The sequence below is a fragment of the Syngnathus leptorhynchus genome, chromosome 10 (genome assembly GCF_054491065.1).
Source record: "Syngnathus leptorhynchus isolate UIUO chromosome 10, UIUO_Slep, whole genome shotgun sequence".
Taxonomy (NCBI): domain Eukaryota; kingdom Metazoa; phylum Chordata; class Actinopteri; order Syngnathiformes; family Syngnathidae; genus Syngnathus; species Syngnathus leptorhynchus.
This window is the reverse complement of record NC_141204.1, coordinates 2,952,561-2,964,712: the sequence shown is the minus strand read 5'-3', so window position 1 is coordinate 2,964,712 and position 12,152 is coordinate 2,952,561. Positions and strand designations below refer to the sequence as shown.

The following is a 12,152-nucleotide window of genomic DNA, read 5'->3' as shown; positions in this document are numbered from 1 at the left end:
CATGAAAACGATCAACGGGAAAAGCAAAAATATGATCTAACTTGGGCCAAATCTAGTCTTGACTTATTTGCTGGAGCGGTTTATTTCCCCTAATGTGCAGTAATGCGCCTTATAACCCCGTGTGGCCGATATATGGAAATTCCCCAAAATAAACCCGTTCAGTGAGACGGGGCCTTATAATCCAGTGCGCCTTATGGTGCGAAAAATATGGCATTTGGGTTATCTTATGCAGCTGAGCAACAATTTTGGATGCAGTGCAATTCTACACATGGAGATAAACAATTTTTTGGCTCGCAGGTCTAATGGCTCCGATTGACGCAAAATATATTATCCGAGAATCTGCATGACTAAACGTCCTTCCTCCTGTTGTGTTCTCTCTTCCAGATTCTTCCTTAAGTTCTTCCTCAAGTGCAACCAGAACTGTCTGAAGAATGCCGGGAACCCACGAGACATGCGCAGATTCCAGGTGACTGACTTAAAGCCACTTCACACATCTACCGCCGCCTTCCCGTACAAATAAATCAAACGCATACTCACGCATGAATCTAAATCTCTTATTGGCACTCGGGGAGGTTAGAAAAAAAACATAAAAATCAGGGCGGGGGATTGTGTCTTATGCGCTCTGGACGGAATATTTATAAGGGAATCGCATCTGACACAAATAAAGATATAGGATTTAGCACTGCCATCAATTGTCTTCCTGACAGCTTTCTGAGCCTCAGCACAGGGGGGGGGAGGACCATCCCGGCACATGTAACAACAGTGTTAACTCACGATCTGTCTGCCAGCGGAAATTCATACCTGCATGTATGCGCGAGCATGCACACATTCATATCTCCCCTCCGACGGGCGGCCTCGCTCACATATGTACGCACTTAAGCCGACACATGTGTAGCACTTACAACCATCTGAAAAGCATCATTGTTGCGGCCAGCCAGGCAACAATGTGGCGATTTACACTGAAAGGACATGACACCGGAGCGCTTTTAAGACTTCTCGAAGTCTTCCCGACGTCTGACGTGTCAAGTAGTCCGGCCTTGAAATGATCGAACCCCCCTCCGGTCAATTGATAATTGGTTTATCCCAACACCGGTGGATCGGGTTTAGAGCCGTTTGCGCCATCAGAATGAGGACAAATGAGGGGAGGCTGTGTCGGTGGGTGATTGGCACCCAGGTTGGATCCACGAGGAAGCCCAGACATGAAGGAGACAAGACAAGGGTGTCCCGTCCGGATGTCAGCGCCATCAGGCCTCCCCTGCCTCCTGGCGAATTCCCCGAGGGCCAATGTGGACTGATGCGTGACAGACACCGCATCTCGCTTCTATGTCAAAAGGGTCCGCAAGAAGAAGCTGCGCAACACTTTTTCCGAGAAACAAAAAAAAAATGTACATCATGTCTCCCTTGTCCCGGGTCCAACAGTTAATATAGTGTTCTTCCTCCCAAATAGATTTGCCAGATGCTCCTCCATAGGTGTTTCTTTGGCCAAACTTGTGTACTCGGAACAGCTTCGACTCCACTTATTACCCCCAAAAACCAGCTGGAGGCCAGAGAGGGCCCAATCCATCATCCTCAGCTTGGCCCAGCTCTGAACCTGCTCCAAAGAATGGAGCTCTTTCACTTCCCCCCCACCTCCAGCAGTCCCCAAAACTACACCCCCTCCTCTGCCTGAAAAAAAAAAAAAAAAAAAGCATCCCCCTGAATTCCACCGCTCCGGCGAGGTCACTTACCGGCGAGGCAAACCTGAGAGGGGCTCTCTGTTTCCGGCTCAGACACACTTTAGCCATTCACATGTGGCCTCACTGTTTGGAGATGTGGTCGTCAAAAAACAACAACAAAAATAAGCATTATGAAATATGGAGTGTGGTTTGGAATCCGATCCTAGCAAAATGTTTGCTGAGTGATGGGAGAGAGCACGGTTGGGCTACTAATGACTCCAGTAATATTTTAAAAGGGGGGTGGGCCCCCTCCATCTCCAAACAGATGCACACGCTGATCAATAATTCTGAGCTTTGAGCCGAGATGACAGTTGGCGGAGTGGCTGAACGGAAATGTATTTTAGAGGCTCAAAAGTCAATTAGCCGTACACAAATGGCAAAATGGCCGCCCGCCGTAACGTGATACGCCTGAACAAAACACGCTTCGGAAAGCACCCAAAAAATTCGCCCTAACGCATCTCCCCTCCTTCCTCTCGCAGGTTGTCGTATCGACGACCGTCAACGTGGACGGCCACGTACTGGCCGTCTCCGACAACATGTTCGTACACAACAATTCCAAGCATGGGCGAAGGGCTCGCAGACTCGACCCTTCAGAAGGTACGCCTCCTTATCTGGAGAATGGTAGGCACATGTTTTATGGCATCTTTTGTTTGCTCACTCTCTCGCCGTTTCTTTCCCATCTTCTCCCATCCACACCTCTCGTAGCTTCTAGCACATTAGCATCTCTTAGCCCCCCCCACCCCTCCCATCACTTTCACAATTAGACTCTTTTAGATATCTTTGTGCCAAGCCATTGCCATGTTTGGAAATGTATTTATTGCTTCAGAAACGGTTTGATAATACGACCCGTGGTCTTGCTAATGCACCTACATTTGTCCTAAAAGCTCATGTGAAACATGATCAAATTGCTTAAGAATTTGGCTGTGAGGTCAATTTCCTGTCATTGGGTTCTGCAGATTTAGCTGTGAGAGAGCAGAAACAGGGGGGGAGGAAGGAGAAAGGGTTGGGTGGAGGGGGGGGGTAGCATGTGTGTGTGCGTTGGGGTGGTGGTGGGGGTGACCTATGAGAAAAACAGAACTTACTGTTTTTCTTCCAACTGATTCCATATGATAGACTGATTGCCTGCACAGCCCAAAGAGCGAGCGAGCGAGAGAAAGAGAGAGGACCACCAAACCATGGGAAATTCAAAAAGCAAAATGCACAAAACATAACCCCGTGACCTGTGCGCTTTCCACCCGCATACGGTTGAAGGCTTGTTGAAAAAAAAAAAGAACAAAAAAATATATAAAAAATAAAAGAGGAGTGAACAGACTCGAAGCAATTGTGCAAATTGCTTATCTTCACATTTCAAAGGCCAATTATGGCTGGGCAAACAGTTTAGAGCCAACGGAGCTTCTCGACACATTAACGGCCATAAATGCTCGGACCACCGAAAGCAAATGTAATGTTTAACACAACGACGACGACTAATAAACTATATATTAAAATTAAAAACACACACACACACGTAGTAGACAATTAATATATCTCGGTGCGCTCGGCAGTCCTGGTGGGGCAAAAAGCTAATCTATTTGTTTTTGTCTTTATTAATGACTCCTCTACTGGAGAACAAAATCAAATAATTAAAGTCCTGCCCGGAGCAGCAAAGTCATTATGTTCGCTGACGTTCTGTTTGTGTGTTTCGCGTTTATGACACGATAGGTGTGGATCGCCTAGCAACCAGTTTCTTAATGAGGAGAGCAATTAAAGAGGTTGAGCCCTCGCCTCCGTGTTCCCCCACTCCCCTGGGACGGCCCCCCCACCCCACATTGTGTGCGAGTGTATGTCAATGTATTTGTGTGTGTGTGTGTGTGTGTGTTCTTTACAGGTTAAGCCAACCCCTGCTTTTATTTTTCTCCTCACCACACTCTTCAAAGCAGCAGAGTGACACCCTGTAAAAGCGAGAAAAGAAGCGACTGTCAACCGCGCAGTTGAACACGTCTTTTGTCTAATAACTTTAACACACCCTCCTGATGCTTAGCTGTGGGCGTGTGTGTGTGTGTGTTCTACTTCACAACGCTAACCCCCCCACCCCCCCTTCTTTCTTCCGTCGCTCCGCTAATATAAAATGCGGCGGAAAAGGATAGCTCGCTTTGTTTCTCGGAGACTCCCGCCATGTCCAGAAAGGCGCCGTGACACTCGTGGGCAGGCTTGAAAGATTTTTTTTTTTTTTTGGGTTGTTGTATAAATAGCAACACATTCTTCCTCGAGAGTTCACTAAAGGCGAGAGAGAAAGCTCAGATGTGTGGCTGGCACGGCGACGGAGCCTTGTGTGGCTGAGGCGGAGGAGCATCAGTCTCTCCCTCTCCCTGTATCATGCATTGATCAAGAGGTGCTGCCCCCTATTGGCCCAAAGGCGGCATAGCTGGCGTCTCACCATGTGACGTTTTTTTTAACGAGCTTACCCGTTTCAAATAAATCTCAAAATCCAGTTCAAAATGGCACCGAATGAATCGGAATATATGACATCAAAATCGAAGTGAGGAAAAAGACACATTTTTGGACCGAGTGACAAAATATGAACGTGATCCAAAAACAAAAAAAAATATATTGCAATCTGCCAAAATATTCATAGCATCTAGCTCTGTGGGGTACAATCATTAATCTCGCTGACAAAATCCAGACCTACGGAGGAGGTGGATATCTATGAACAATCTGGTGCCGATCCAAACAAGGACCGTTGGGCCTTGGCGGAGGTCCTTTGCGCTGCTTGAGTGCCATTGGAGGAATTCCCCCCCCCCCCACTTGTGTGCACTGTCACACAGCACGCGTATTATGCAAACAAACACGTTTTGTGGTCGCCTGCCACTCAAACATGTCTATAGATTCAGACTTAAAGATGCATAACCATACTCACAAATAGTATTTCACACATGCACGCGGCGGCCTCGTCATCATCCCGCCCGCCCGCACAAACCATTATAGAGCCCCAGACAATATAGGAGACTCAGCGTAGAGCCTGAAGCGCCTGCCTCATTTGCATGCCAAGTGGCTGTAATGCTGTTAGGGTTTATGCAATAAAGACAAGTGAATCCAGACTGCTGGGCCTAAGAGGAAGCAAAGATGGAGAGAAACCAGAGGAGGAGAGAGACTGAGCAGCAGAGAGAGAGAGTGAGAAAGAGTCAAAGGGAACAGATGGCCCAGGGAGAGGTAAAAGGTATAATCCCATCAGCTGCACTATCAACCGACCATCTGGACATCCCACAGCACAATTACAACACATTTCAGCAGGCAGAACAAAGGACGGCTTCACGGGGCTACATCAGACCTGTTTGAGTGTCACAATACCGGAGGCGCGACCTCCCGGGCTCAGATCTCCGATAGGTTTTGACGTCCTAGCGCGGCTACGCTAAAAAGCTCTGGGCGGGATGGTTGCAAGTTATAGGAGGGGGGGGTGGGCGGAGACAGGTGCGTTTCCTGTCTGCTAACTCAAAGTTTCCACTCGTGATGCCTGTCATCTGGTAGGGGGGGGGGGGGGTTATTGTGCGTGTCTGTCATCAGATCGCCGGCGCTGACTGTGTAATCCACTTTGCCACGGTCCCCATTCAGCACATGCTCCCCGCTCTGTCTGCGCATTGAGACGTATGCAAATTTGCAGGCAGAAGGGCGGCCGGCTTAGCGCCCCCCCCCCCCCCCCAGTCGCCGTGAGTGCGCGTGGGTGGCGGCGGCATAGGTGCCTTTGTATGCGCGCGCACGCTTTTGCGCGGCCGGCGTTGGGCTTTAGGCTGCAGCTGGCCCCGAACGGTCACAGTCGCCTACCTCCTCCTTTCCCTACAAGCCCCCCGCACGCCCCCACCCCTCGCGCTTGCTCTCATCCCCAAAGTCAATTTGTTTACAGTAATTTTGAAGGGTGAATTATTTGCTGTAATCGTCCGCACTGATGAAGGTCAGGCCCTCAGAGGGGGGCCCCGGCGAGCCCGCCGAGGCTCGCTCCTCTTTCAGACGCCGCGCTTCGCAATTAAGGAAAGCAAATGTCACTCCTCCAGGCTTCACAAATGAAAATCTGTACGAGGTGATTAGCATGAAGTCAACAGCGCCTGTTAAAGTCACATTCCCTGTAGTACCCGTGTGTGCGCGTGCACTTTATGGGCCGGGAGAGACGGCAAACATGACCTGAAAGGGCCCAACAGCAAGGCAAACAAAGGGAGACGTCTTGTCGGAGGCCATCCGTACAACCGGGAGGGCCGACTGTGATTTACTCACTGGAAGGAAAGGATAATAGAGGTTTAGAAGCCCCGGGAAGAAAAAGAACCCGGTCGCTCGCAATCGGGGGAAGGCAATTCATTGTATATTCAAAGATATTGACGGGAATAGATTAAATCGGATGTGGCTGCTTTATGGATAGCTGTCATGCTATTTCTGCGGTAAACACGGTGTTGTGCCGAGCGCCATATTAAGGTAATGCATCAAATGACAGCGGATGTGAGGCGCCGGATCACTCAAATGAGATTATAATAACAACTCAGACGCTTGATGTATGGCGCGGCCGTGTCGCCGGAGTCACGCCAGATGAAAAGCATTGTAATAATAAACAATATGAAATGGATTGAATCGATCACCAAAACAAAGGGCAGGGTAGGGGAGGAAAAGCCTCGGTGTGAATAATTCACCGGCTCCTCCGACGTTATGAAACCCGAAACTGCTCCGCCGCCGTGTATGCAGAACAAAAGGTAATGAAACAACGTGAAGCGGCAAAGCTTGAGCTTGTCATTCCCACTTTAACGGCTTCTACTCTCGACTAATTTACGACGTGCCACCGACTTTGAAATCTCAACTGTACGCGCGGGCGCGCGCCTAATCAATTCCGATGGCTACATTTGCCCTGACACATCATTTGCAACATCAAATCATTTTCCTGGCGAGACCAGCGTTTAGCCTTTGTGAAGTCAACCATTTGAAGGGTCTGCTTAACTACACCAGTCTGCCGCGCTGATAAATGATTTTGATTCTGCTGCCATAAAGGACAAATCCATCATTCTATCTTCTCAAGGGGGGGGGGGGACAATCTCCGATCTCCATCTCGGCTCGGACTCGGAGCTGACGCGGCGACATACGTGTGTGTCGGTGCGGAACGGGCGAACGGTCTCGAAGCTCGGGTGCTGAATTTGCTCTTCTCTTTGTCTTGGATAAGCAGCCACCCCGTGCATCAAGGCAATCAGCCCCAGCGAGGGATGGACCACCGGAGGAGCCACCGTCATCATCATAGGGGACAACTTTTTCGACGGCCTACAGGTGGTCTTTGGCACCATGCTCGTATGGAGTGAGGTATGACGTGGTAAACCTTCTCGCCTTGTTATTGCGGAGGGGCTGATTATTTCTTCTCTCTGATCCAGCTGATAACTCCCCACGCTATCCGCGTCCAGACTCCACCTCGGCACATTCCCGGCGTGGTGGAAGTCACGCTGTCCTACAAGTCCAAGCAGTTCTGCAAAGGTGCCCCTGGGAGATTTGTGTACACTGGTGAGTCAAAATCTCGCACTCCTCTTTCTAGTCGTTTTGTCTTCCCTCGCCGGGGTACGGAAAACCCTCAGCCTGGCGGTAATGAACTACCCAAGGTCTTGCCTGGCTGAATGTAAAATGTGCAAGATCTGCACTGTTTTAAAAGCGAAAGGCTGTTTGACGGAGGGGCTTCTAGCGGCGCAACCCGATCCCCCTCTGACCTTCTGTCGTACAAGGTCGCTGCCGAGCTCTGTTAAACTCAAGCTGTCAGGATGACTCATTCTGCCAATTGTCTTTAGCCGGATTGATACGGGACAGATAGAGCTTTGGGTTTGCTAATCGTGCAGATTTTGCAAAAGGAAGAGAGAGGGGGGGGGACCCGGGGAGGTTATGTTTTTGCTGTTACTTAGTTAGGAGGATTACGCTAAAGCTAACATAAAACCTTGTGGACGGCTGGGGAATGGGCCAAATAAGCTGCCATTAAATTTTGGTGCGGATGAGGATGAAGGTGCGGATCCAAGGATTCGTTGCACTTTATTGAGTGGCTATCCGGTTACCTCTGCCAAGGAGGTTTTCAATGCTGCTTGTTTGTTTGCGGGGAGGAAGTCGAGGCAAAGGCATTTTTGTTCAATTTTTAGGGGGGGGAATCTTAATGATAACATTTGAGCACATGCAGGAAATGAGTCTCAATGAATGTTTTTCTTGGAGGTGGAAAAGGGGGGGGGGGGTGAGCCAAATTATGATTATTGGTCCCTTGGTAGAAGTCTTCATAAGCCATTCCAGGTTTAAGAAATGAGACTGGTAATGCAATCGTTTGGTCGGTTGAGAGCGGCGTGGAAGTCGTACGTAACGAGACGAGCGCACGAAAAAGGTGAGCGTGATCCACTCACAAGTGAGAGGATGTGATTATCTTGGGCAACAGAAGGAAGTGGTGCTCTTATCTGTCATCATTGCTGAGGAGACAGAGGTTGTGGGGGGTCACAGCCTGTCTGACCTGGAAGCCTCTGTCTGTTGCAGCTCTGATGGACAGAATGAAACGGGTGCGTCAAGGCACTCTCACTAGAACCCCCCTTTCTAAAAAAAATACTCCCCCCCCACCCCACCCCTGGCCTCAAGCGCAGCCCTGGCCTTGAGTGGCGCGGAATTGCAAAGTGGGGGCCCGCCACCCCCTCACCCAGATCCCTCCATCCTGGGGCAGCTGTTTCTCATCAAGACCCTTCCCTCCCTCCTCTTACTCCCCAGACCCCCCCCTTTCTTCAGCCATGCGTCCCCTTCTCCTCCAACCGTGCAGTCTGGCCCAGCTCTCCTGCATTTAACCTCCCTAGCAGGAGCGGAGCAAAGGCCAACAAGGCGGCGGGATAATGAAACAGGAGTGCAGTGTGCCCGCGATAGTGCCTGCTTGCCTGGAAGTCCTTGTGTGTGTGTGTACATGTGTTACCACGCAGCCTTGAGAAGGTGTATAAGTTAAGACATTAATGGCTTCTATAGCGCCCCGGTGAAAGTGGCAGGTCCCTAAAGAACAGACCCCATTAGTCACAGAGGCTAAGCGGATTGGGATGATTACCATCAGGTTTTACCCAGGAAACGTGTCCCCCTTTTCTCTATCTTTGTTGATTTTCTTTTCTTCTCTTCCTCTTCTTGCTTTTCAGTACTTACTCACTTCCAGTTAGTATAAGGATACAATTGCCCCTGGAGGCAATGGTGGTACAATTGATTAGAGAATTAAAAGAGAAAGTCACCAATGAACAGGTCCAGCTCTTCGAACTCCTCCTGTCGCCGGGCGGCTCACGAGGATTGACACCGCTTGATTTTTCCCAACCGACTCCACTAATTGTTAGTCTTGCGCATTGAAACTGCAGATGGGCTTTTGGCTCTTTGTCTTCGCCGATGTCCAGACTCGATAGAATTTGAAAATGGTGAGGGGGGGGGGTAGCGAAGGTGTAGATGTCTTACGGCCCCATCTGTGCCTTTTTTCATGCTTTGGTTTCCAAGTTGGCTCTTCTCACGCCGCCTCCCTAATTGTGGAAATGTAAGTCACCCAATTCAAAGAAATTACCACAAATTACCCCGAGTCAAGTCAAATAGCGGAGGGGCACGTCCTCACTCGGGTTATTACCCTGAAACCACTTCCAAAACTCACAATCCATTCTCCCAAAGAGAGCGCCCCGCAGTGTCAAATGTTCCTGCTGGCATTTCCTCTTGGACGTTTTTAACGCTAACGAGACAAACAGACAAAAAGGTATAAAAAGTTCACTAGGTTTCTGACATCTTGGAGGAGCTGCGATTGTTTTGAAAAGAAAAGTCCTGCGGGCTCATTTCCAGGCCATCCCTTTTTTAGCTTCCAACAAAGTGTTGTCCCTTCGGAGATTGCCAGCGTGTCCTCTGTCTAATCCATGTATTGGTTATCCATTGGTCAGGACAGGACCGGTAGAACTGACTGTCAGCAAGGTTGGAGAAAATCAAAAGGAGAAAGTCCGAGCTGTACCTCCAGTCGATATTTTATTAAGCTCTATCAAGCGCCGCAGAGAGAACAGCCTGGTGTGATCAAGTTTTTTTTTTTCTTTTCTCCCCTTTTTTTCTTTAAAAAAACATTTTCAAGCTCATTTGCGGCATTGTAACCTTTTTACGGAGCAGTTACCTCACTGTATCAACGAGGGCATCATAAATAAAAACACGACTGTACAACTTATCCAATTTAATCTCCTAATTGCATCAGAGCTTTTGGTTTTCTATCACGGCCAAGTTTTCACGAAAGGCTCCCCCTCCAGGGGCAAGACTGCAGGCGGGCCGGTGGTAATATGGTTCCGCAAGCGGTCCAAACACACTCAGCCTCTATTTATCCTAATCAGTGACATCCATATAAACCAGGATTGCTTCAAATGAACCCCTTCCGCGCCCTAGAAAACGCACATTTACCAGGACCCCATTTGTCATGGGTAAATTGAGGGTCAGTAAACTTGGGCTGTATCCTCCAGTGGGGATCCCAGACATGCATCATAACGTTAGGAGAGGATGATTGGCGAAGGCGAGCTGTCACACATTTGTCAGGGGGAAGGGAACATTATTTGCTAATTTCCCAAGCTGGGCACTGACAGGGTGCTTCGTCTTCAGACCTTTGGTGACCAGCATGGCTTCCCGGCTATTAGTACAAGTCAAGTGTTTTTTTTTTTTTTTCCTTCTTTCTTTCCTTCCCCTCCTCCCATTCTCACTGTAAAGCGGCGGTAATAAGAGGCGCGATTCGTTCGACCTCACAGGCTGGCGGGCGCACTGGTTGAAGGATTTTGGATGGAGCAGATGCCCCCATGCAGCGAGCTGCTCTTGCCAGGCCTTAGTTGAGTCCAGACAGCCTTGAGGGCTGATGGATCACAAAGTTTACTCGTCAAGGTGACGCTATCGACTCCGCTGCACCAAAATCTGACAAAATGGGTATGAGGCAGTCATTCATCAACATAAAGGACAAAGGGGTCGTGTGTGCTTCATTCGATAGAGGTGGGGATCAGGAAATGTCAGGCCGGTGAAGGATGGTAAAGCAAGTTGGGGCGAGCGTTGACATTGAGGACGGACGAAGTCTCGATTTTTTTTTTTTTCTCCGAGTAATTAAAGTGTTGGGAGACAGGTTTTATTTGGGAGTATTTCCGAGCTAGCTACAAGCAAAATACTTTGCACAACTCCAATTAAGAAACTCGATGCGGTCTCGGACAGTCCTCCGGTTTTTATCTGATGCCGTTGTGTAAATCAGGCCGATCCTTAGGACTCCTCTCCACCCTGCTGACACTTTGAAGTTTCCAGATTCAGCCAGCTGATCAGATGTGGAGTTTCCGTTTCATTTCCCGTCCTGCATGGGTTGGGTTCGGAACCCCATCGGACGCCGCCCAAAAGAAACGGGGTGGGGCCTAGATATGCCTCAATCAAAGGCATTCAGGAAGACATGTAAACACAACTCTGTGGGGGTGGGGGTGCCTAATTGCATTTACAATATTATTATTATAAAAGTTGACCGGAGGCGATGAACTGCTGCCACGAGAGCGGACTGAACAGGCATTTATAAAAAGTCATGGCCACAGCCAAGTGGGTTGTAACCATTTGGCACGGGCCTAGTAGCATGTGTCAAGCCGTGTTATCCAATGGCCATACCTGCCTGTCTCATTACAAGCGGGGTATTTAGCAGCGGCTCGGCGGGAGCGCGGCAGACTCCGACTGCCAAGCGAGACGGCCGTCGTTTGAAGGCCTTGTGAGCTCGCGTGGAGCGCGACAAGGTCCCGCAGAGGAAGGTCCTCGTGTCCAATTAGGGGGCTGACGTGACACGTGGCCGCACTCCCCCACTGTCAGCCGGCTTGTCAGGTAGGCTTTGAGAAGAACACTGTGGGCATTATTCCACCGCATGTTATCAGCAAGTGACCTGTGAAATCCGACTCCAGGAAATTGATTGAAAGAAGTACTTGGCCGTGTATCCCCCCCCACACCCACCCACCTCTTTTTAATACATCTCCGTGCGAAATGCATTGTGGGAGGAAAATGAAAGCACGGCTGTATGTTTTCTCTCACACTAAAGGATGGTATTCATTGATTTCATTTTAATTGGACACACTTTTTGTCCCCCGGTGTCGTTGGAGGTGTGTTTTGTAATGGCGCCGAGAATGGATTGTCCTCAGTAAGTCCCGGCGTCAGTGGCCTGCCGCTGGAAAGACAGACAGGCTGGGGGTCTTGATAGACGAGGATCTCTCCCCTCCTCCTCCTCCTCCTCTTGCCCCATTTTCGGAGCGATCCACACCCAGAGGGCTTTAAAAGAACTCCACCTCCCTCCCTCCCCGCTCCCCTCCATTGCCGCATTTTGATTGAAATTCATCGGCAAGTTTATTGAGAAATGAATGAGGGAGGCAGCGCGGTATTGACTTTGGGAGGAAAACACAACTCATCTTGAATGAGGGGGAAAACGCAGTCGTAATTTAGCCGCCATCG

General features: G+C 49.5%; 2 protein-coding genes across 7 annotated transcripts in view; one reads left to right on the top strand and one right to left on the bottom strand.

The window, feature by feature from the left end:
• The window catches only part of LOC147049926 (methylated-DNA--protein-cysteine methyltransferase-like), a 168,417-nt gene that overhangs the window by 47,990 nt on the left and 108,275 nt on the right, over positions 1 to 12,152 (bottom strand). The gene's annotated exons all lie outside the window — the stretch shown is intronic.
• The window catches only part of LOC147049927 (transcription factor COE3), a 71,659-nt gene that overhangs the window by 45,346 nt on the left and 14,161 nt on the right, over positions 1 to 12,152 (top strand). For 2 of the 5 annotated variants that reach the window (XM_085923028.1, XM_085923025.1), the window contains exons 7-10: positions 385 to 466; positions 2,195 to 2,312; positions 6,889 to 7,019; positions 7,088 to 7,214. In XM_085923028.1, coding sequence (XP_085779154.1) covers positions 385 to 466; positions 2,195 to 2,312; positions 6,889 to 7,019; positions 7,088 to 7,214 — 458 coding nt within the window. Of the gene's footprint in view, positions 1 to 384; positions 467 to 2,194; positions 2,337 to 6,885; positions 7,020 to 7,087; positions 7,215 to 12,152 lie in introns of all 5 variants that reach the window. The other 3 variants (XM_085923027.1, XM_085923024.1, XM_085923029.1) reach the window with 2 other exon arrangements.